The 23,569-nt window shown below is 43.6% G+C and overlaps 4 protein-coding genes across 6 annotated transcripts; 3 read left to right on the top strand and 1 right to left on the bottom strand.

The window, feature by feature from the left end:
- On the top strand, nt 1,894-4,664 carry LOC8068396 (tRNA 2'-phosphotransferase 1). The gene is made up of 7 exons (XM_002437721.2): nt 1,894-2,218; nt 2,295-2,442; nt 2,683-2,772; nt 3,580-3,634; nt 3,712-3,834; nt 4,094-4,150; nt 4,245-4,664. Exons 1-7 carry the CDS (start codon nt 1,944-1,946, stop codon nt 4,373-4,375), a joined length of 879 nt encoding a protein of 292 aa, XP_002437766.2. The 5' UTR covers nt 1,894-1,943; the 3' UTR covers nt 4,376-4,664.
- On the top strand, nt 5,378-10,253 carry LOC8068395 (transketolase, chloroplastic). 3 transcript variants are annotated; one of them, XM_002437720.2, is made up of 8 exons: nt 5,378-5,535; nt 6,045-6,194; nt 7,714-7,804; nt 7,899-8,004; nt 8,095-8,377; nt 8,468-8,616; nt 8,706-8,859; nt 8,945-10,253. In XM_002437720.2, the coding sequence occupies exons 2-8, from the start codon at nt 6,138-6,140 to the stop codon at nt 9,899-9,901; spliced, it is 1,797 nt and encodes a 598-aa protein (XP_002437765.1). In that variant the 5' UTR covers nt 5,378-5,535; nt 6,045-6,137; the 3' UTR covers nt 9,902-10,253. The 3 variants fall into 3 exon arrangements, with proteins under 3 accessions (XP_002437765.1, XP_021305788.1, XP_021305789.1); XM_021450113.1 differs by having other exon boundaries at nt 5,380-5,535; nt 6,028-6,194; XM_021450114.1 differs by lacking the exons at nt 5,378-5,535; nt 6,045-6,194 and adding an exon at nt 6,899-7,499.
- On the top strand, nt 11,095-13,432 carry LOC8069075 (40S ribosomal protein S20). The gene is made up of 3 exons (XM_002437719.2): nt 11,095-11,337; nt 11,455-11,568; nt 13,051-13,432. Exons 1-3 carry the CDS (start codon nt 11,205-11,207, stop codon nt 13,191-13,193), a joined length of 390 nt encoding a protein of 129 aa, XP_002437764.1. The 5' UTR covers nt 11,095-11,204; the 3' UTR covers nt 13,194-13,432.
- On the bottom strand, nt 14,050-18,235 carry LOC8068394 (3-phosphoshikimate 1-carboxyvinyltransferase 2). The gene is made up of 8 exons (XM_002436379.2): nt 17,742-18,235; nt 16,594-16,835; nt 16,346-16,499; nt 15,868-16,082; nt 15,232-15,349; nt 14,792-15,002; nt 14,615-14,676; nt 14,050-14,497 (listed from the first exon to the last, which is right to left on the bottom strand). The coding sequence occupies exons 1-8, from the start codon at nt 18,039-18,041 to the stop codon at nt 14,279-14,281; spliced, it is 1,521 nt and encodes a 506-aa protein (XP_002436424.1). The 5' UTR covers nt 18,042-18,235; the 3' UTR covers nt 14,050-14,278.

Below are 23,569 nucleotides of genomic sequence, written 5' to 3'. Positions count from 1 at the left end.
ACCTTGCTCTCAAAACAAATACTCCTCCACATGAAGACTGATACGGGGCATCCGGTTGAACATCGGATAGGACGGCGAGAGACTTACATATTGATACGATCGAAGGGAAGTCCTCCCTAATCAACTGGTTCGATTTTGCGATGATGAAGTACCCTCTTTATCGTATCCCTGATGATAACAAAATAACCGACTCTTCTTCTTCTTCTTCTCCTTCTTCTTCTTAGAGTAAAATACACTGGCGGCCCTTTAACTTGTCAGCCTGTGCCACTTTGGTCCATGAACTTGCAAACCCGAAAAAGTGACCCCTGAACTTGTCCGTCTGTGCCACTTTGGTCCATGAACTTGCAAACGCGAAAAAGTGCCCCCTAAACTTGTCGACCTGTGCCACCTTGGTCCATGAACATGCAAATACGAAAATAACACCAGTTGCATGGCACTGTTCTGCCACGTGGTCGCCTCTGGTAGGCCATGCATGGCACCCAGCTGATGTCAACACCATAAACAGTGCCATGCATTGCCTACCAGAGGCGGCCACGTGGCAAAACAGTGTCATGCAGCTAGTGTTATTTTCGTATTTGCATGTTTATGGACCAAAGTGGCACAGGTCGACAAGTTTAGGAGGCACTTTTTCGCGTTTGCGAGTTCATGGACCAAAGTGGCACAGACGGACAAGTTCAGTGGTCACTTTTTCGGGTTTGCAAATTCATGGACCAAAGTGGCACAGACTAACAAGTTAAAGGGCCGCAAGTGTATTTTACTCTTCTTCTTATTACCCCTGTTGGACTATATTTGTATCGTATAGCTCGGCTGTACCTTTGCATGGTTCATCGTAGATTCGTAGATATCCAATCTGAGTCCTATCCGGCCCGGCGGGTATGAGTTTGGCTCGGGTTATTGCTTGCTATGTTACACGGATACTCCAAGGGGGTGACGTATCCGTATCCGATACTCGTTGGATACGCGGATACGGATACTCGGATACACCATTTTAGTGAATTTTCTTTTGAGAAAGTGTGTATCCGCGTATCCGATACGTATTGTATCTAATACTCGTACCCGTACTCGTGTAACTAGATTGCTTGCCAAGTTAGGAATCCTCGCTACCTGTCCAACTCGGCCTGGGCCAAACATATACGCGTGCTACGCGGCCAACGGGCCAATGCAAAAGGAAAGCATAGGGCAAAATAAACTTTACCTATATATATAGTACATCTGAATCCAGTTTCCAGCCCGTTGCCCACCCGTACAATATTTCTCTCTCTCACTTTGTTTAGTTCCCAAAGAATTTTACAAAAGAATTCATGAAAGTTAATAATCAGATATATAGCCCTTGATACATGAATAATACTCCACACTAAATTGAGTTATAGATAAATAATCTACAACAAATTGAGTTACAGATTTTAACTGTCTTCAAAAGAATTCGTGAAAGTGAATCATTAACTGTATGATATTATAAAAATTACCCTGAAGATATATCTACGAGCAAATATTTTAGTGTTTAGCAACGCGAGAAAAAACTATCATAATTTCATACAAACTTAATTATACATTATTATACTAATACCGACCTTTGCTTATATTTTGGATGCCATCACAAAATAAATTATAGCTCTTGATTTTTTTTTAAAAAAAACATAAATAAATATGTAATATTTTTCCGTTACAACGTACGCACGTTTGCTAGTTAATTAATATAAATCAATTCTTAGCATCAACCCAAGTCAAGCTATTCTAAGCTTGATTGATCTATTGAAGCATGGTATGTACCCTTGCCTGATGCTCTCTCCATGGGCCAGTATTGTCTGGCTCTAGGTCTGTCATCCGGCCCAGTTGCAGTCTACAGCCCAAGCCAAACCTCCAAGGCCCGAGTGCCGAGGCCGTCCCGCAGCACCGCACGCATCCACCGGCTCCGGCCTCCGGCCTCCGGCTATCCCATTCCCATGAGAGCCGTCGCGGCTGCCGCTTCTCCCTCCCGGCTCCGCGCCCTCCTCCTCCTCCTCTCCCCCCACCTCCCAGCTCGAACCCCGCGCCCCCGGTTCGCCATGAACCCTTCGTCGTCCTCATCCTCCTCCTCTGGCGGCTACCACTCCAGGGCCGCTGCCTTTGCTTCCCCGCAGCCGCGCGGCGGTGGCGGGAGGCGGCGCGGTGGTGGCGGTGGCGGCGGCCGCGGCGGTGGAGACGGGAGCGAGCGCATCGACGCCCTCGGCCGCCTCCTGTAGTGTTTGACCCCCTTTCCGTCGCTGTTGCGTGCGACGCGTCGCCCGCTGACGGCCTCTGCTCTCGGTTTGCAGGACGAGGGTGTTGCGGCACATGGCGGCGGAGCTGCGCCTGGATATGAGGACCGATGGATACGTGCGCGTCCGTGACCTGCTCAAGCTTAACCTTCAGACCTTCGCCAAGGTCCCTCTCAAGTCTCACACAGTGGACGAGATCAGGGAGGTATTGGCGATACTGCTTCATGATTTTATTTCATTGATTGATGAACTGCTGTCGAACTTGTTCGGCTACTTGGTTTGTGCTAAACATTTTTTCTTCTATTATTACTACTCCTAGCTTGCATCAGCAAACTTGCCTTGTGGAATGCTGATGTGCTCTTGATTTCTTTGGATTATGAAATTTGCTGTGAATTGAGAGTAGTTTTCAGTTTGATGAGAAAATTAATGACATTTCGGCGTGCAGGCAGTCAGGCGGGATAATAAGCAGAGGTTTAGTCTGCTGGAGGAAGATGGCGAACTGTTGATCCGGGCGAACCAGGGGCACACAGTAACAGTACGTTCTCTGCCCGAGATTTCCTGCACTGATACTGAAGTTGTTTCCACAAAGCAGCATGTATTTCCCATGATTGTTCACTTTTCCTTTAACTTCATGTAAGATGGAAATGTTTTTCACAGTAGTAGTCTAACATCAACTGATATAATGGTTAGCGGTCCTATTTCCTCCTATCGCATACTGCTTAGGAACTGAGAATGTGATTATTGGAATGCTGGATTCAATTTTCTGGACTAATAAAAGGAAGGTTCCATTCACATTATTTTTATGCATAACACTTATGCTGGATTCAATTTTCTGGACTAATAGAAGGAAGGTTCCATTCACATTATTTTTATGCATAACACTTATATTCTGATAATTTCTTTTATATGCCATACTCAAATTTTACCATACCACTTAGATTTTTATGCTGGAAAAATCTTATCTCACCGATGCTAGCTTTTAGCTTTTGTACGTTATCAATGTAACTTGTGTTTCTAATTAATATAAGATTCATTAGCAAATGTAAATCAGCAAGCCTTGTTTGAACTCAGATAATGTAGACAATCATGTTACCTTCAGGCTTCAGTAAGCATATCTCCTTTGGGTGTTTATTCCAGTATTCTCGGTTAGGGTATGCTGTGCTATTTCCATGTTTCTCATGAAGACATCAAGTGAATTTTGTTGACTGACTACCCCTTAAACCAGCTTAGCAAAAAGAGACTTTAGAGCATCTATGGTCTTAGGCTTCGTGGCTAGATCAACATACATTGCAGCTCAATTGACCATTCTAGTTTTTTTACTAATCCTGCAATCCTCTTGCAGACTGTTACTTCAGAGAGCCTGCTGAAACCCATTTTGTCCCCTGATGAAGTGTCAGGTATGTAAAAATAACAATAATTTTTGCATTTGCTCCCGAATGGAATCAGATATTTTTCTAATTTATTCCATCTGCAGTTTGTGTGCATGGAACTTACAGAAAGAATCTTGACTCGATTTTGCAATCTGGGCTAAAGCGTATGACAAGGTTACATGTACATTTCTCAAGTGGCTTACCGTTAGATGGAGGAGTAATTAGTGGTATGCTTTCTTTTCTTAGAGACACATCAGTATTGAATATGTTCATAGAAGAATCAATTATGCTACCTTAGCAAATGATTTATATATCTTAAACATGGAAGATCATCAGTTTTTTTTTATAAAAAAAAGTTTATCATTAAATTTTTGTTCCTTATGTTAGCTGGTTACCTTGATTTCAGCTGTTGCACTTTTGTAGCATGTTTTCCAAGGTTTCTTCTGTTGCTGCCGCAACAAATCTGAATTTCTTTTCCATCTTCAGGTATACGGCAGAATGTAAACATCTTGATACATTTGGATGTTAGTAAGGCACTTAAAGGTACTATATACTGCTTATAAATAGGCCCCTTTTTGTTTTCTTTCATTTTCTGACTACCAGAGCTGATATATTATGACGTAAATTTGATGCGCAGATGGGATGAAGCTTTATATTTCAGACAACAAAGTGATCTTGACAGAAGGTTTTGATGGCGTCGTCCCTGTGAAATACTTTGAAAGAATCGAAACATGGCCAGGACGAGCTCCAATACCGTTCCAAAGATAACAGCCCACGGTGGCAGCAATGTAGATTCAGCGTTGCTGCTTCATACATACTGAAAATTTGATTTGTCGTGCTGTAATCTCAGCAGTTGCGTACAGTGTTTGCTCCGTTATGTAATTGATGATTTCTGGACTCTGTAAAAAGCTGTGGTACCCAGCATCCAGCAGATTCTGGTGTAGTACATGTATGGTCACAGACTGCACTTGTCAAGGCCTCTCCAATCTGAAAGTGAGGTTCTTTCAGACAAGACGCCTTCGAAATCAAAGAGCACTAGTAGTGCATTATGGTGGTATACCACGAACACAAAGAACTAAGGTCAATAGTGGGGTTTTACCAGGATGTCATGCACATTTATTAGAGCGTCATGTTAGTAAAACTGCACTTTTTGCATGAAACGAAGAGGAGAGAGAAGGAAACACAAAGAACTAAGGTCAGTCTCACTAGGGTTTTACCAGGATGTCATGCACATTTATTAGAGCGTCATGTCAGCAAAACTGCACTTTTTGCATGAAACGAAGAGGTGAGAGAAGGAAGTAGTTTCACCATGGTGAAACTCAGCGGGCGTTGTTTCCCACGCAGTGAAATAGGATGAAATCTCCACTAAGGGCCAAATTGTTTCACCATCTTGCATGTGAACCAATCATTTTGCAGCAATTAAATGCTTTGCTTAGCCTTAGAAACAACAAAGTGAAATGCTTCATTGCTATGGTTATTTTATAGATGGTTTCATTTCAATCTTGATAACGTGTTAGTATGTGAAATCATGTAGTAACACTGTCCATTGAGACTGGCCTAATAAGAAAGCATTTCACCATAACCTTTGGCACTTAACAATTAGACCCATGAATTATTCAATAATAACAAACCCTCAGTTGGTAGTTATCAGGACCTGCAGGGAAGTGCACTCGGGCGATGGGGGGATCTCCTTTCCGGCCACCCTTTTGGGCTGCTTTCTCTAAAGCCCATCTTTGCCCTCTCGGTCCAAATATCCGGGCCGGGCCGCCCATGAACGGACTCGTCTTCTTCCACAATCGCACGCACGCACGACGCACCTCACCGTCGGCCGGCAGAAGACCTGGCCTCACCGTCACTGGGAATGGTGGCACGGGGAGCCGAAGGCCTGGCCAGCTCGTAGAACGACGGCGAACAAGTACGGAGGAGAGGTAGGTCTTGTAGCTTCCTTGTGCAAATGCAATGCATTGAGTGTCCTTGCCTTCTAGGGTTTGGTGCGCTTGTGATTTCCTTTGTGCCCCGATCCTCTGATATAATGTACGTATCTCCATCATCCGTTTGTTTACTGTGCCTTGTCGGTTAGCTTATTATAAATGGTTTGTTTTGTTTAAACAACTGACGAATGAGGATGTCTCTTGGTTGAGTTGGTTAGCACTATAGATCTGGGTCCGAGTTAGGTTAATCAATTGGAATCGGTTCATCCCTTTGCAAAGAAAAAGTAGGAAAGCCGTCTCTTCCTTTCACATTTTTTAATTACTTCCTTCGGTCCAGTAGTATATAAGGCAGCTTTTAGTGTTGCAGTCTCCTAAATTACACTTTGACTATCCATTTGTTTTATATTGTATTGTTTATGATTAAACTTATGATTATTGGATTGTACATTTGATTACAAATCTAATAGTATCAAGTTTGTATTACAACAGTTAAAAGTTCTTTTCAGAATTATTGGTTAAAGACTATGAAATTTGACTGTTGACGCACATGAAATGCTCTATAAACTCGACCGGAGGAAGTATTTGCATTCAAGGATGACATGGGCATAGTGAATTATTTATATGATGAGACTAACTCATCCTTTCCAAAGGAAAAGGTAGGAAATCGTATCTTCCTTTTATCATGTTTTTAAATTTATTATTTGCATTCGAGGACAACATGGGCATATTGTATTAGTTATATCAGATCACGACCCATCCCCTTTCCAAAGAAAAAGGGGAAATACATCTCTTCCTTTCACATTTTTTTTATTATTTATTGTTTGCATTCGAGGACAACATGTGCACAGTGAATTAGTTATATCAGACCACATTTTTGAAAGAATATATCAGACCACATGGCATAGATTGTCTCACTTTACCTCACCGACACAAATTGTGACATCCTGTGCCATTCATCTAAGCGAGCTGTATCTCTGCCTCCCACACTGATTTCAAGCCCTGCATCTTGCTGCTTGCATCATCATTCTGATTCTATCTCACCTCATGGAGCATGGTTTTCCATCTACAATCCTATAACTGCATTAAGGAAATGAAGCGGCACCAAGTTCAGAACTGGGGTCTCCTCATAGCTTCAGAATTGTGGTACCAGCACCAGAGCTTGTGACTGCAAGACTGAAAGTAAACCAAAGCTGACAAATGAAAATGACCGGACAGAATGAAAGGACAACCAAATCCATTCAGTCACTTAGTATTGGTGCTTTCCATTATCATGGTCCCTGTGCCATATTCACAGGAAACTGAAAGACAGGACTGCCCACCGGCCACCGTTGTTTACTACCACCAACTCCTCACCCAAGGTCCTATTTATTTTCAGAGAAAACACAATCTCGCATATCACTCTCCTTGCCTTGCCATCTCCCACCTCTCTGTGAGCGCGCACACCACATCATACCATGGTTGGGAGCTCAATTGCTGCTCTGCATACCACCATTGGTAGACACTCTGGTTCCCCGTCTCGAGGCAGCGCACCTGCGCTGGTGGCCATGGGAGGACAAGTCAAGTTCTGCCACCTCATGTCACTCCGAAACCACAATGCATATGTGGCCTCCTCGGGCCACAAGCGCATCATATGCGCCATCTGCACTGAGGCACCTGAGAGTTTGACTGCCACTGGCCAGCTGCTGGCACCTGAGAGTTTGACTGCCACTGGCCAGCTGCTTGAGAGGTCAGTGAACACAATCCGCTTCCTGACCATTGATGCCGTGGAGAAGGCCAACTCTGGCCATGTGGGGATGTCCATGGGGTGCGCGCCCATGGGCCACATCCTCTATGATGAAGTCATGCGGTACAACCCCAAGAACCCCTATTGGTTTAACCGTGACCGCTTCGTCCTCTCTGCCGGCCATGGGTCCATGCTTCAGTATGCGTTGTTCCACCTGGCCGGCTATGACAGTATCAGCGTGAGGACGATGCTTCAGTTCCCCCTTCATTTTTGTGTGTACCATTTATGGTTCTTAGGAACTTAGTTGGAAACTCAAAACACTACCATGAACTCATCACTCTTTGAACTTTGCACAGTAGACCCATCACTCTTTGGTGAAAACGTTTGTTTAATTTATCTGGAGTTCTGGACCAATATGCTAGGTGTTTATTATTGTTGTTCTGTTGCTGCAGGTACAGGAGTTGAAGCAATTCAGTCAACTCGGAAGCAAGACACCGGGCCACCCTGAAAACTTTGTAACCCCAGGAGTTGAAGTTACCACTGGTCTGTTAATTTTGAGTCAGCTCACTCTAGTTGTAACTTGGCTTACTGTGATACCAAACAGGAAGTTCAGGTTTCCAATTTGGTTGTTCTACAGGACCTCTTGGTCAGGGTATCACCAATGCAGTTGGGTTGGCACTCGCCGAGAAGCACCTGGCTGGCCGCTTCAACAAGCCCGACAGTGAAGTTGTCAACCACTACACGTACGCATTGTCTTTATTGTCATCATGTCATGTTTTCCTTTTAGTTCGTGTGATGCAGTTGTGGTAGCATGATTCACGAATTTTGTACAGATACGTTATCCTGGGAGATGGTTGTCAAATGGAGGGTATCTCCAGTGAAGCTTGCTCGTTGGCTGGACACTGGGGTCTTGGCAAGCTCATTGCTTTCTATGATGACAACCACATATCCGTTGATGGAGATACAGAGATAGCATTCACAGAAGATGTGATCGCCCGCTTTGAAGCCTACGGGTGGCACACACTCTGGGTTAAGAATGGAAACACTGGCTATGATGACATCCGTGAAGCCATTAAGGAAGCAAAAGCAGTAACCGACAAGCCTACATTGGTCAAAGTCAGTCTTCTCTTTTCGTTATTACTGGATTATTTTGTTGGTTTTGCTGTACATATTATCACATGTATCCAGTATATGTACCGTTTCTAGGTGACCACAACAATCGGTTACGGATCTCCCAACAAGGCCAACTCATACAGTGTGCACGGAGGTGCATTGGGCACCAAAGAGGTTGAAGCAACCCGGCAGAATCTTGGATGGCCCTATGAGCCATTCTTTGTGCCTGAGGATGTTAAGAGGTCTGTCAACCATTTATCCTAGTTATCTGAATGAGGTGATGAAAATCCATAGCACTTACGACATGATATCCTTGCATGGACTGTTGCAGCCACTGGAGCCGCCACGTGCCCCGAGGTGCTGCACTTGAGGCTGATTGGGATGCTAAGTTTGCAGAGTATGAGAAGAAGTACCCAGAGGATGCAGCAACCTTGAAAAATATCATCTCAGGGGACTTGCCTGCTGGTTGGGCTGATGACCTTCCTGTATGTTCATTACCATCTCTACTCCTGATATTACAGATGATGTGCAGATGATGACTTACCAATGTTATATCTCTTGATCATCCAGAAATACACTGCAGCGTGCCCAGAAGCTTCGACCAGGAACCTCTCTCAGCACTGCTTGAATGAACTTGCTAAAGTACTGCCTGGTTTTCTTGGAGGCAGTGCTGATGTTGCATCTTCCAGCATGACGCTGCTTAAGATGTTTGGCAACTTCCAGAAGTATACACCTGAGGAGCGAAACCTCTGCTTTGGAGTGAGGGAGCATGGCATGGGCGGCATTTGCAACGGCATTGCTCTGCACAGCCCAGGTCTCATTCCATACTGTTCAACCTATCTCGCTTTCTCTGATTACATGAGAGCTGCCATGAGAGTCTCAGCCTTGTCTGAAGCTGGAGTTATCTATGTTATGACCCACGACAGTATCGGTGTCGGAGAGAATGGCCCAACCCATCAGCCCATCGAGCACTTGATGAGCTTCCGAATGATGCCCAACATGTTGGTGCTCCGTCCTGCGGATGGCAATGAGACTGCTGGAGCATACAGAGTTGCGGTCCTTAACAGGAAGAGGCCATCTGTTCTTGCTCTCTCCAGGCAAAACCTTCCTCAGCTGCCTGGTACCTCGATCGAGGGTGTTGAGAAGGGTGGGTACGTCATCTCCGACAACTCAAGCAGCAACAAGCCAGACCTTATTGTGTTGGGTACTGGTTCCGAGCTGGAGATCGCTGCGAAAGCTGCAGATGAGTTGAGGAAGGAGGGGAAGACTGTCCGCGTCGTGTCGCTTGTCTGCTGGGAACTCTTTGAGGAGCAGTCAGATGAATACAAGGAGAGTGTTCTCCCTGAATCTGTCACCGCAAGGATCAGCATCGAAGCAGGGTGCGCTCTTGGATGGCAGAAGTACGTTGGCCCCAGGGGAAAGATTATCGCGATCGACAGATTCGGTGCGAGTGCTCCTGCTGAAAAGATCTACATGGAGTGTGGCATCACTGTGGAGAGCGTCGTTGCGGCAGCCAGGAGCTTCTAAGAGTGCACTGTCATTTCTTTCTTTCATGGTCGTTAACACCAACTGCGAAGGAGCACTATGCATTGAGGTCTTATGCCCAAAGTCTGAACAAAGGACGGGGACTGCGAGTAGGATTCAAGGCCTGATAAACATTGATTTCTGTTTGATCGGTTCTATTTAGGTGTTCGTCCATGTCTCCATGATTCTGAATAAATTGGTTACTGGTTTCGCTAAATATTGCCCATTGGTAACAACACCATGATGGCCTTAGTTCTTGTGGTGTTGTTTCAATTCTGTTCCTGGGTGCTTACACAGATGTGGAGTATTTGCTGAACTAGCTCGAGTTCATTCCTTTTGCCTAGTTTATCCTGCATTCCTTGACGTGTAGAAACGGACGTATCTAGATCTTGTTCCTCGTTTCTTTCCTTTTTTTTTTGTTATTACCGATCACATCTGAACCTTAATGTGGTTACTGCTACTATTAAGAAATACAGTAGTTCAAGAAAATAGTGAGGCTGTTTGCTTCACAATGATGGTTATGAACTCCCTAGCTGCAGCAGGCAATTAACTTGTACAGACAACAATATTTGGACCATGGAAACGTCCTTTTTGCAGAAAAGAAAAAGTTCAGGGCAGGAGATCATATTTGAAGCATGCTTGTCAATTCCGTCACATGAGGTGAAAAACAACAAACTCTTGCGTTAATCCGCCCTTAGTTTTTCACCCTAATATGGATACAGGTTCGTTTAGTTACACTCAAATTCACCTCAAAAAAAAAAAAACTTGTGATGTGGTGGATAAGTGTGGAATTCCACTTTTTAATCTCTCCCCATTCATACCATATGGACTGGAGAGCAACCAAAACATATGGATTTGAGTGGATTCAAGTGTGGTCTCTGGTCAAACAAAATTTAAAAAACATATACTGCTTTCAAAAAAAAGGAAATGAAATTTGAACACCCACAAAGACACGAATTCGAGGGAAGATTTGAAGGAAGGATGGGGTGGGGTCCTCTGATTCTGAAGTCTAAAACTGGACCAGTGGTTGACCGCCTGGCCCGGCACACCGAACCGGAGCTCTTGACGGGCCCACTGTCATTGAGACACCCCACACCCTGCTCCGATCCAACGGCCAGATCAGCTCAGCCGCATCCAACGGCCACGCGGGGTCTCTCGTCCACCTCCCGGCCTCTACATAAACCCCGCCTCCACGGGCGCCTAAAAAACCTAGCACTCTCCGCCGCCACTTCTACCTCCGGCTTCCACAAGGCGAAACCCTAGCACCCGAGTCCCTCCCTCCCCAGCTCCCCTACTCCCACAAACCATGGCGGCGGCGGATGTGGCGTACGCGCCGCCGATGAAGTCGGGCAAGGCCGGGTTCGAGGCGGGCCTGATGGATCCGCAGCACAGGATCCGCATCACGCTCTCCTCCAGGAGCGTCAAGAACCTCGAGAAAGGTAAGGCTGCTATCAGTCTTCCGTGCTCCATTGCGTGACGGTGGATGCCATTTCCTTTGTTAGTTCCTGCGGTATCGGGTTGGAATCCAAGAACTTACCTCGTGTTTCGTTGCGCAGTCTGCGGCGATCTGGTGAAGGGTGCCAAGGGCAAGGATCTGAAGATCAAGGGCCCCGTGCGGATGCCTACCAAGGTGCTCCACATCACCACCAGGAAGTCTCCCTGTGGCGAAGGTGACCTCTCCCTTACCGCCTCACGTAGTCACGTTCATAAATATAGGTCTCGAATCGTTTGGTGTGATCGATATCTAGAGCTGTGGGTTGCGATGGTATGCTGAGCAGATGATGTTAAACTTATACATAGACTGAGATCTTTTGGGGTCTCTGATGTCCACAAAATCGAGCTTTTTAAAACTGATGCTTAGCATATTGTCTCCGGGAAAATTTCATCTTCATTTATGGAACATGCTGTGTTCATGTGTATCAATACTCTTGGCATAAGAGCATTTGTGTGGTGTCATACTCTTAGAGTGAGATCTTGGTGTTTATTGTTAATTGGTAGGCTGAGCATATGATGTTAAGTAGGAGATGCTGCTGAGATTATGTCATTGAAGTCTCTAAAACCGAGCTTTTTAAAACTGATGCTTGGCCTATGATAGTGTTTAGTGACATTCTAGTTATGGCATTGTTTCAGCTAAAATTGATTTACTTACTGTTTGATCATGGAGTAGTTTAATATTGGCTGTTAAAGAATCTTTTCATTTTGGCCTGGCTCAAATTTGGCATGCAGCAGTCTGGAATAGGCTATGCCCAGAGTAGACTAAATATTGTGACCAATTTTGGGCATACATAGTCTTTTCTTTAGTTATTGGATGTGCCATTGATTCCTTCTTGCTACCCTTAAGAGCCTTCTATATCCTAGAAAGTTTAGTGCAAAATGCCTAGCATGTACTTTCTTTCAGGACCCTGCCCAGTCAGTCTAGTTCACCTGAGTTAATGTGTTGGGCTTGCTGTTTGTGATGGGCTAACCATACATAGTCTTTTCTTTAGTTATTGGATGTGCCATTGATTCCTTCTTGCTACCCTTAAGAGCCTTCTATATCCTAGAAAGTTTAGTGCAAAATGCCTAGCATGTACTGTCTTTCAGGACCCTGCCCAGTCAGTCTAGTTCACCTGAGTTAATGTGTTGGGCTTGCTGTTTGTGATGGGCTAACCATATGATGCCAAACAAGTTAATCCTGAGATTTTCTCTGAGGACTTACAAATTCGAGCTTTTTAAAACTGATGGTTGGTCCATTCAATGCTTTCACTGTTCAAACGTTTTCAGTTCAATAAACTTTTCCAGTTAACTTTTGAGTGATGTTCCATGCTTGTTTTTATTGATGTGATCTGCATTTTGTGGGCCTTGAGTCCTGTGGTGCTATGCAAATTTTAGTATGGCCTGTCATTTTGCTGCATTCAATGCCCCTATATCTTGAAGATTAGTATAGGAGATATATGTCAACATGCTGAGCAGATGATGATGCAATATGTTTACACTGATACTTGATGTATCAAAATCGAGCTTTTTAAAACTGATGCCAGCATGTTACTTCATCCTACAACTTCAATTCTTGATGTTTCTTGTTATCCTTGTGCCAGGATTTCTTTTTGGATTTCACTTTGTATATGGATTATTCTTGATGCAATTATTGATAATTGTCTTGACTATTTCAGGTACCAACACCTGGGATCGCTTTGAGATGAGGATTCACAAGAGGGTGATTGATCTCATCAGTACACCAGACGTGGTCAAGCAGATCACCTCGATCACCATTGAACCAGGTGTGGAGGTTGAGGTGACTATCAGCGACGCATAATGTGGTAGTCTGCACCTTATCATATAATGATGAACAGGATGTTTTCAGTTTCTAGTGAGAGAACTTGGTGTAACAGAGGAATTCCCTCCTGATCGATAAGCTTTTTGCATCAGAGTTAAGTCTTATCGAGGTTTTGTGGCACGATATGGATGTAGCCTGTTTCAATGGATGTTAGTGCATGAATGGAAAATGGTTAATGGATGATCCCCCTAATGCATTGCTTTTCATCACGTGATAAATCTAGATTCTTGATGTTTCGCTGCCTTTTCAGCAGATGTTATCGGATGAACTGGAGTTGCCTGTTTCACTAGATGTTAATAGTTGAACTAGTTTGTGTGGGTAGTTTCTTTGAGGCTTTGAATAACGTATTACGTGGTTTTACATCTGGGCTGTTTCACTAGATGTTAATAGTTGAACGAGTTTGTGTGGGTATTTTCTTTGAGACTTTGAATAACGTATTTCATGGTTTTATCTGGGTTTCTCAGGATATGTTCATGTGAGGCTAAAAAAATACACGGTCACTTAGTATATGAAGGTCACTTAGCATATGAAGCTAAAAAATTACACGGTCAATTTATTGTGAAAAAATCTTATGTTTGCTGATTTATTGTGAGAATCTTATAAGACAAGCAAACAATATGAAGCACTATCTGTGCCCATGTGGCGTGATCAAGAGGGTATTACTGCAAAAAATTGGATGTGGCGTGATCAAGAGGGTATTACTGCAAAAAATTTCTAGGAGGTTTTTTTAAAATATAAAGGATTAAAAATAAATAAAAAAAATCCTAACTTGAAGATATGCTAAATTGGTGAATAGCTGATGCCATCATCTCCAAAATTGTAATGGCAAACTTGATAACCGCTGAAACGTAATTTATTATTCTTATTATTGTTCCAATGAACCACTCTGGATACGAATTTGGACGTACAATACACTCTCAAGATCTGTCATAGAAACATGCTACGAGCAACTAATATTACATGCTCAAAACTTATCCCGGAAAAGAGAACAAAAAAAATGTATTTCCTCCGCGCATGCCTAGCAAGATCACTTCAATCCCGCTGCGTGGTAGTATATCACACGCTTAGTTCTTGACGAACGTGCTCAGCACATCGAAGTAGTCGGGGAAGGTCTTCCGGGTGCACCCAGGGTCCCGGATCGTGACGGGGACCTCCGCACAGGCGGCAAGGGAGAAGGCCATGGCCATCCTGTGGTCGTCGTATGTGTCGATCGCCGTCACGTTCAGCTTCTCTGGCGGTGTGATGATGCAGTAGTCCGGCCCTTCCTCAACTGATGCTCCCAGCTGGCGGAAACACAAGCAGCAACATTTGAGGATGAAGCGACCGCAGGCAAGAGCAAGAGGCAGAGAGCTATGAAAACACAACATGAGACTTGTGAAGTAGGAGTATGTCACTTTTACCTTGGTTAGCTCCGTCCGGATCGCAACCATCCTCTCGGTCTCCTTTACTCTCCAGGACGCCACTGTCGAAGAGCAATAGCTATTAGTGGCGCGTAACCAGAACCATGTCTTGAATGTTACTCTGTGTGAATCTTGTCATGTAGAATAGGCATGGTAGCAGGGCTGAGAATGTTTTACCGTCTCTGATAGCTGTTGGGCCATTGGCAAAGAGGGCAACCACAGCAAGAGTCATGGCAACATCAGGCATTTTGTTCATGTTAACATCAATAGCCTTGAGGTGTTTCCTCCCAAATGGCTGCCGTGGTGGGCCAGTAACAGTTACGCTAGTCTCGGTCCATGTAACCTTTGCTCCCATCATCTCCAGTACCTCAGCAAACTTCACATCACCCTGGGGTATTCAGCAAATTATTAAGGAAGCGGAGACAGCATAAGGAGTGCATTTTACAGGACTGTTTAGGTTGGTATGTTTAACTAGTTATTATTACATGAATATCCACTCACTGAAGTATGTCTATTTGACATTTACAGATGATTATGTTATTTACTGATAGTGACTTGTAGAGTAATGCCGAAACCAAAAAAAGGCAAAAGCAATCAGCATTGCAGCAAAGTTTTACCTGCAAACTGGTGGTGCCACAACCTTCAACAGTCACAGTCCCTCCAGTAATTGCAGCACCAGCCAAGAAATAGCTTGCACTTGAGGCATCACCTTCAACATAGGCATTTTTGGGGGACCTATTGATTGCAAAGCAAAAGAAGGTTTAGTTTAGGGAAACAGCTAACGAACATATGAACTGATTTCAGTACAATGAACTAAGGGATGCATGTTGGGTAACAACATGGATATTGTCCTTCTAAAGCAATAGAGGAACAGGTTCACACATCACAGATGGGGCACAAAAACATGCCAATTGCCAAGTAGCTAAAGTCCTGCTACCTAGACTGTCTCTTATAAGCCAAGTTTCAAGAGGATGCGACTTCTGGTGATATCAACAGTCTACATGGTTCTTCCCTCTGTACAATTAGGTGACTACTAAATAGGCATTGCTTGGCTATTTTGGTTAGCGTTCTTGACTCCAATAGAATGGCCATCCCAACTGATTTAAGTAATTTACACAGTCAATACTCATTACTAGTTTTCTACCCTGCAACAACTTTTGCCTACGGTGCATATATTCAAATATGGATGCATCTGTTTGGAAAACTGAAAACTGAATCGTTTACATCAAAGTGAAATAAATTACAAAGCTTACTTGTATTTTTGACCTCCCTTAATGTAGAATCTGTCCCAGCTATCAGAATGCTCTGCTTTCACACCAAAACGCTCCATCAATCTCAATGTCATTTCGACATAGGGAATGGAGATTAATTTATCAATGATTTCAATCTCCACATCCCCAAGAGCCAAAGGAGCAGCCATCAGCAAGGCACTCAAGTACTGACTGCTGATGGAGCCAGAGAGCTTAACCTGTACAATGTAACAGTGGTAAGAGTTAATTCATGCTAAAAACATATATTATTAGACTAGAAAACAGGAAATGCCCCCAGAAGATTTGCTAAAGACATGCCAAGCATTACTTCATTGAGCTTAATGGAAACATGGTTTGCTAGTTAGGGATGACCATTTGCAGGTTATTCAGATCAATCTATGTTTTCCTTACAAATGTAAAAGCTCGAGAATAGTTGATACCATTTACAGAAGAATGTAGCATGTAGCCCTTAGTAACTAACCTTGCCGCCAGGTAGCCCTCCAATTCCATTGATACGAACGGGTGGGCAGTCAGTGCCAAGGAAACAATCAACGTCCGCACCAAGCTGCTTCAATCCGACAACCAAGTCGCCGATGGGTCTCTCCCTCATTCTTGGTACTCCATCAAGCACGTAACTGAAGTTGAAAAACCAATGCCCCATAAGCCACGGCACATACCCATGGACTTCCTACTAACTTCAACAAGTACTGTAGGGGAAAAAAAGCATACGTTGCATTTCCACCAGCAGCAGTAACAGCTGCTGTCAATGGCCGCATTGCAGTTCCAGCATTCCCCAAGAAGAGCTGCACTTCCTCTTTAGCGTCCTCAACTGGGAACTTTCCACCACAGCCAACAACAACAGCTCTTTTGGCAACTTTGTCTGCTTCGACAGAGAGCCCAAGAGTGTTCAAGGCCCCAAGCATGTAGTGAACATCCTCACTGTTCAACAGGTTATCAACCACTGTTGTCCCCTGATCAAAGATTAAAAAAAACACAATTAACAAACAAGAAGCTATTTTTTTCTTTATTAACAAGTTTTTTTAAAAAAATCCTCATTAAGAAGTAATCAATGCTAGTTTTGTGACCAAATTTGTTAAAAACAACGTAAAGGATCATCAATACTCCATCTTTCATCATGATGACAGCATAAGATCAGCCCTTCAGGGCTAGTTTATTGCACCCAAATTTCATAGCAGAGGCCACAAAACAGCAAAGGGATAGCATGGCATCCGAAGAATCAATACTCCGGCATAGCAAGAATCCCCCTGTTTCGTGTTCACACATTGATCACCTTAACCTGAATAAGTGGCAGGGAGCACTGGCTACTAAACAAATTAACAAATTAGTGAGGTCCATCTCATTGCTCGAACAACTAACAACTACATCCAGAATTAGTAGTCAATGACAAATTGAACATTTTTTACATCCAGTTTGTTAACAGCAGGGTAAGAGGCCCTGGCCCCTGGGTGGTTTTTTTTTTATCATGTACCTATATTTCACAGCAGAGTTCACCATCCACCAACTACCAAGAGAGAGCATGCCATTCCCCACAAGAATTAGTAGGCCGATAGGGGCATAGGGCGACACCCACCTTTTTTATATATATTTTAGTATTTACAAGTTGATTTTACTGTGTTGGTTGAAGATTGATCATCCTAAGCCGAATACAAACAATTACTAGACAAACTAGGGAGCTAGGTATGTAGTGCATCTGATCGTGAGATGGACTACACCGATAATTCGTGGTATTATTGGACAAGAAAAACACTGAAACAGGGCAGCAGCAAACCCCCTGTAAAATCTCATCTCCACACGGCCACACCCAAATTCCAGTTAGCCAAGAAGAGAGGGAGGGAGGGAGGGCCGTCCCCACTTACCTCGGACAGGGCGGCGAGCAGGAGGATCCGGTTGGACAGCGACTTGGACCCGGGCAGCTTGACGGTGCCGGAGATCTCCTTGATGGGCTGCAGCACGATCTCCTCGGCGCCCGCCTGCACCGCGGGTGCCGCCGCCGCCGCCAAGGGGACCACGCGGAGCCCGCGCGCCCTCAGCCCGCGGACGGCGGCAGAAGCGGCGGGGCGGGCTGACGGGCGCGCCGCCGAGCTCGGGCGGTGGTGGTGGCGCGGTCCCGCGGCGAGGTCCAGCGACACGGTGGCCTTGGTCGCCATGGCCGCCATTGCCGACGACGACGCGGGTTGGTAGGGTGGGGGGAGGGCGGGCGGCCTGGGCGCGCGGTTGGTTTGGTTCGCCTCCGCGGTTGGTGGCGTGGACTGACTGCCAGTGCCACCTGCACGGGGTCGGGTGGGGAGGAAGAAATAGAAGCGGGCTGCGGCCTGCGGGCCGGTGAGAGCGTGCTCACGCACCGGGGTGCTCCTACTGCCACCAACCCCCGCGACACGAGCACGACGCGACTCGCTGCAGGCGGCGCCGCCGAGTGGCAGATCTGGACGCGAGAGCGAGAGAGACCCATGGGGAGGGGGGTAGTAGGTGGCCGCATCGGGCCTGAGTTGCCTGTGTTGGTTTTCTTTCGCTTTCGTTTTCCACAGGTGTACCGTGTACGTGTGTGTGTGCACGAATGCAGCACGGTGCACCGCACTCGTACGTGACGCCCTTCCGGCCTCCGTTAGCACTTGTTTCTCGCAGGTCGTCTTGGTTACTTTCCAGCTTTGCTTTTACCTGACGGTGCCCTAAGTAGTTGCTTGGTTTGTCCATGTCATAGATCAAGGCTGACCTATCACGTGCGGTCTCTTCGTGAGGGCTCATTAGGTTGGAGAGGATTCCACCACCCAGGAGTTGTTTCAGATGATCTAAGACCTTGTTTAGTTGTGAAAAGATTTTGAATTTTGATATTGTAGCATTTTCATTTGTATTTGACAATTATTGTCTAATTATAGACTAACTAGGCTCAAAAGATTCGTCTCGTAGATTTGTCAAGATGGCTTCCTCGTTCCGAGTTGAGTAGAGTAGGGTTTGGAGATTCGCGCAGGTTTTTATTAATTTGTATTAACTATCTTCAGTCAGATATAAGACCATTCTCACACTGTAAATGTAAGGGTGCGCCTGATCAACAAAATCTAATCGATCAAACACAAAACAGATCTACCAGTTTTATTTTTTGCAAGCCTTAGAGAGTGTATGGAATTGTTCTACTTCTGTTTTTTTAGCTTTGCTCTAGCTCCGTGTTGCCAAACAGCCCCTCAGCTTCAAAATTAAAACTCTGCTGCACAAAAAGGTGGAGCTAGAGGCTAACTTCACGTTGTTTCTGATGAAGAATCTCAAGGAGTACTTTAGAAAATACATCACTAACCATTGTCCTAAGTGCTGACAAGCCAAAAGGCAACCATATACTGTACCAACACCAAGGGACAAGTACAACCCAACTCACCCTATGACTCCACTTTGTGTAATGATACAATGGTTGGTTGCCCGCCTAATAGAAAATTGAAGCCTTTAGACTTGTCAAAGAACTGATTTGGTGTCACTGCACCAAACCATGCCATCGTACACATAAAAAGCAAGTACAATAATCTGCAATACACAAGCAGGGGCGACGCTACGTTGTCTTTCCCTGGTGCCGGTGCAACACGGTGAAGATATTTTTTCAACTACTGTACTGAGATTTTACCTTATAATCCTTCATGTTCTATGATATGTTATAGAGCAATGCACCAGGGTAATATCTGTGCTAACTTCGCCCCAGTACACAAGCACGTCAACGTTGAACCTAACGTAGAGGGAAGAGGATGGAGGAGTTATTAGCAATAAATATTAATGTATAATTAAGCTCCTTATAGGCACGTAACAATCGTGCTGGATGACGTCTTAGGCTAATTTTAATGGGAGTTTCATTAGAGTTTCATACATATTAAATATGCTGATGTGGCGCTATATTAATGAAGAGAGAGACAATAAGAGTTTTATGTGAGTAGGCCAGTCTCAATGCATAGTTTTATGGTACAGTTACCAAGACTATAAACTAGGTAACCGAGCCACATAAGTTTCATGGGGATGAAACTCCTCTCTTATCTGATGAAACTCCTTCATTTAATGACCCTGCCAAGTCAGCAATTCTGCTTATGTGGCACCCTATTTAATATGCATGACACTCTCATGAAACATGTATTGAGACTGACCGTAGAGAGAGTTTCATGTCTATGCACTGTTTTTAAAATATGGATATATTAAAAACTGTGTCATGAAACTTCCATTAAGAATGACCTTATACATGTGTCATGTGGGTAATGGTCAGCATTGGGTAGTTGGCTTCGTTTTTTTTTTTTTGAAATTGGGTTGTTGGCTTCGTTCTTGCTAGGGGACATAGGTAGCAACTATGGGCTGGACAAGGAAGCAATAGAACTCTGTACGCAGCAAAACCCGCTCGGCCCAGATTGACGACGGACTTGTAGGCCCATGGCTGTTCTTGAGTCTTGAGGGAACGAGGTGAGAATTTTTTTTTTGACCGATGACAACACAAATGTTTGGGAAAGTCGTTGTCATCATGTCACGTCACATGCACGCACCAGCCTTTAATCCTTTTGACTTGAGCTCGATCAGATCGATTATCACGTGAACACACCCGTCGTTTTGGGAGTCTAAACACGTCCATGATCAATATCATTGTGCCGCAATCCATCAGTCATCACGTTGTTTAATTAGCACCTGAAACAAGTGATATCCTGCAGGTGGTTCCGAACTGATGACCATAGCTCAGTTGTTTAAAATCTAGGCTGAAAGTCTTCGGTCGCTGATAAGTGAGCGATAGTGCCCATCGATAACCAAACATACATTATGACTTTATCAATCATCTGTACTCTGATTTGGAAAAAATTAATATAACACGGTGGAGGTAGACCGTAGATTTGAAATCGTGACTCCTAAACCCCGCGTCTTATGATTAACAGATAGATTTTTATTTCATTAGAGCATCTCCAGTGTACTTCCTTAATTAACTCCTCTTGTTTTTTCTTTTAGCCACCAACACATCTCTCTAATCTCCCCTTAAATTAGGGGGGGGGGGGGAGGGAGGGGTTATATTTTGCCAATAGCATGGGACCATCCCAACTATTATTTTTCAACCATCTTTTTTCATACACACATGTAGAATCCACTTTTCATATGAGTATTGACAAAGATATATTTAGTACTGCTACAACAACTTTCTTAATATTAATAAAAAAATATTGAGCTACCATAATATATACTCCACTGGTCTCTCATTAATCTACCTTCGCTCTCAATAATCTACCTCCAGTTAGAGTCAACGTAGATTATGAGAGACCGGTGGAGATGTTCTTTTTGTGCCATCCTTCATTCCTTTTGAGCTCAGCCTACCTTGACTCTTCGGTGTGACACCTCTACGACTTCTTTGCCATAATCGCTAAGCATGTCTATCAATTAGCAAACATCACCTCTTATTCTTATACACATTTGCTTGGTTTCTCATGCCCTAGATCCAAGAAACAACATAGATTGGCTAATCTAAACAAAATAGATCATTGCATGGAAGAGTACTATAAATTGTTCTAGCATGAATTTAAACTTCACTTTTTGTTTACAAACACGTCAATATTCGTTTCTAGCCTTGTACAAAGAAACTATGGACTACTTTGAAAACTCTCAGTATCCAATATCACATTATTGTAATAAATAATAAGGTGAAGCCCTAAATTTATAACCAAGGTATAATAAATAGCGGATAACGGGTTTGTAGCGGATTGTCTACATAGCGGATTGCGGATAGCGGACGCTAAGTTCCAACAATGGTATCTAATAATCACACACAAATATATGTATTTATATCATGAATAACTAATTTCTCAAATATTTATAGCAAGGAAAAACAAAGTATTAATAGACTAGAACATGGAACTTAGATTGGAAGTGGGCAGTAACTGACTTAGATTGAGATTTAGAATTAGGTAGAATTTGTTAATTATAAACTTGACTTGGCTACGCCGACAGCGGACATGTGGCCTGCTACACCAAATAGCGGCCACTAAGTTCTAAGGTGCTACCTTCAGACCGCTATGTCATAGTGGTAGTGATAAGGCACCGCAATCGCCGCCACTACAAATGCTATTTAGTACCTTGTTTATAGCTCAAACTCAGCTCGTTGTGTATTCACTCAATCCATGTATCGTTCGCTAGATTGCTTAACTGATTTCTGTTTATTATTTTTTTCTGCATGACTGATACATACTCCTTGAATAACTTGACCAGCCAACAACAACAACAACAACAACAACAACAACAACAACAACAACAACAACAACAACAACAACGACGACGACGACGACGACGACGACGACGACGACGACGACGACGACGACGACGACGACGACGACGACGACGACGACGACGACGACGACAATGTAGTATGTTTACCCAATCAAGAGTCAACCCAATTTTATCTGAATTTTAGGTAGCTTCAACTGGCTGGACGGTTTAGACTTTAGACTACTTCCCTCTGATCTCGAGATGAGGTCACTATTATTTTTATTTAATTGTGCTAACCATGGTTCAAACTTGAGATCTCTGCCTTTGACACCATATTGAGTTACATACACCAACCAGATATAAAAATTTAAGCTAATAAAAAAGGTGAACAATTTACTTATATTCCAACAAATAGCACTACACGTGTAGCTACATCAGCAACCCCGAGCATGCTCTGCTCTCTCCTTTCCACCGCACCAAACAAACTTGGAGTACGCCGTGGTAGGTTGAGTGAAATGTTAGGTAGGATGAAACGAAAGATGAACGCAATATAGTGTGAGTATGCCATGTCGACATCAAAGATCCACCATGTATAGCATCTTAAGCAGTGTTAAGATAGGATCCACCTACGAGGTGCTAGCTTGGTAATAAATTGCTCCAATGTGAGTCACCTATGTGAGACACAACCAAAAGTAATAATGAAATTAGAAGCTTTCTTTCTCCAATGACACACAAGTCATCTCTTCCTCTAGTCTTCTCACTCCTTAGCATCAAAGGCGTGTTTGAATCATGCCCTGCCAGACCTTTGCTAGGCAGACATTCTTGACCATCGACTACAATCGAATGCTTAGAAACTCTATCTAGCCTAGGCAACTTTTCCACGTGGTTAATCTTTTACCATGGCAAATGCATCTAAATATAAGGTCTAAATACAAGTTTATGGAGTAAGTATTTTAAGTTGTACATTAGTATGTATATTGCACTTATCACATTTCTTTCAATCTTCTTATCTATAACTCTTATAAAGCTAAACCCCACTAGATGAATTCTCTCTTCATGCAAGGTGTCCACATCTTCATGCAAGGTGTCCACATCATTCCCCACTAAATCCATGTCATCCCATATTAATTACAAAAAATGATCATGCCATCTATATCATGTGAAATACTTTAAATTTTTAATCTATTAACACACAAGTCATGTACATACACTATTTTTTATCACCAATTAATTGCTCTACAATGTAACCAAATATGAGTTTTTGTTCTATTAGCTTAGCATTTTTTTACTAGATGTAATACAATAAAATACATGCAAGCCAAATTTATATGTATACATACATAATAGACTGAATATCATATAGTAATGCTATATATATAATGATTTACTTTTAAGAAATTTTCGCAGCAACGCGCGAGGAATTCACCTAGTTATTAAAAAATGAACGCCGTGGTTGAGCAGGGGAGGGCAACCGCCAACCGGCAGCAAG

Source organism: Sorghum bicolor, chromosome 10 (genome assembly GCF_000003195.3).
Source record: "Sorghum bicolor cultivar BTx623 chromosome 10, Sorghum_bicolor_NCBIv3, whole genome shotgun sequence".
In the NCBI taxonomy this organism is placed as follows: Eukaryota; Viridiplantae; Streptophyta; class Magnoliopsida; order Poales; family Poaceae; genus Sorghum; species Sorghum bicolor.
This window is presented reverse-complemented; position numbering and strand designations above follow the sequence as displayed.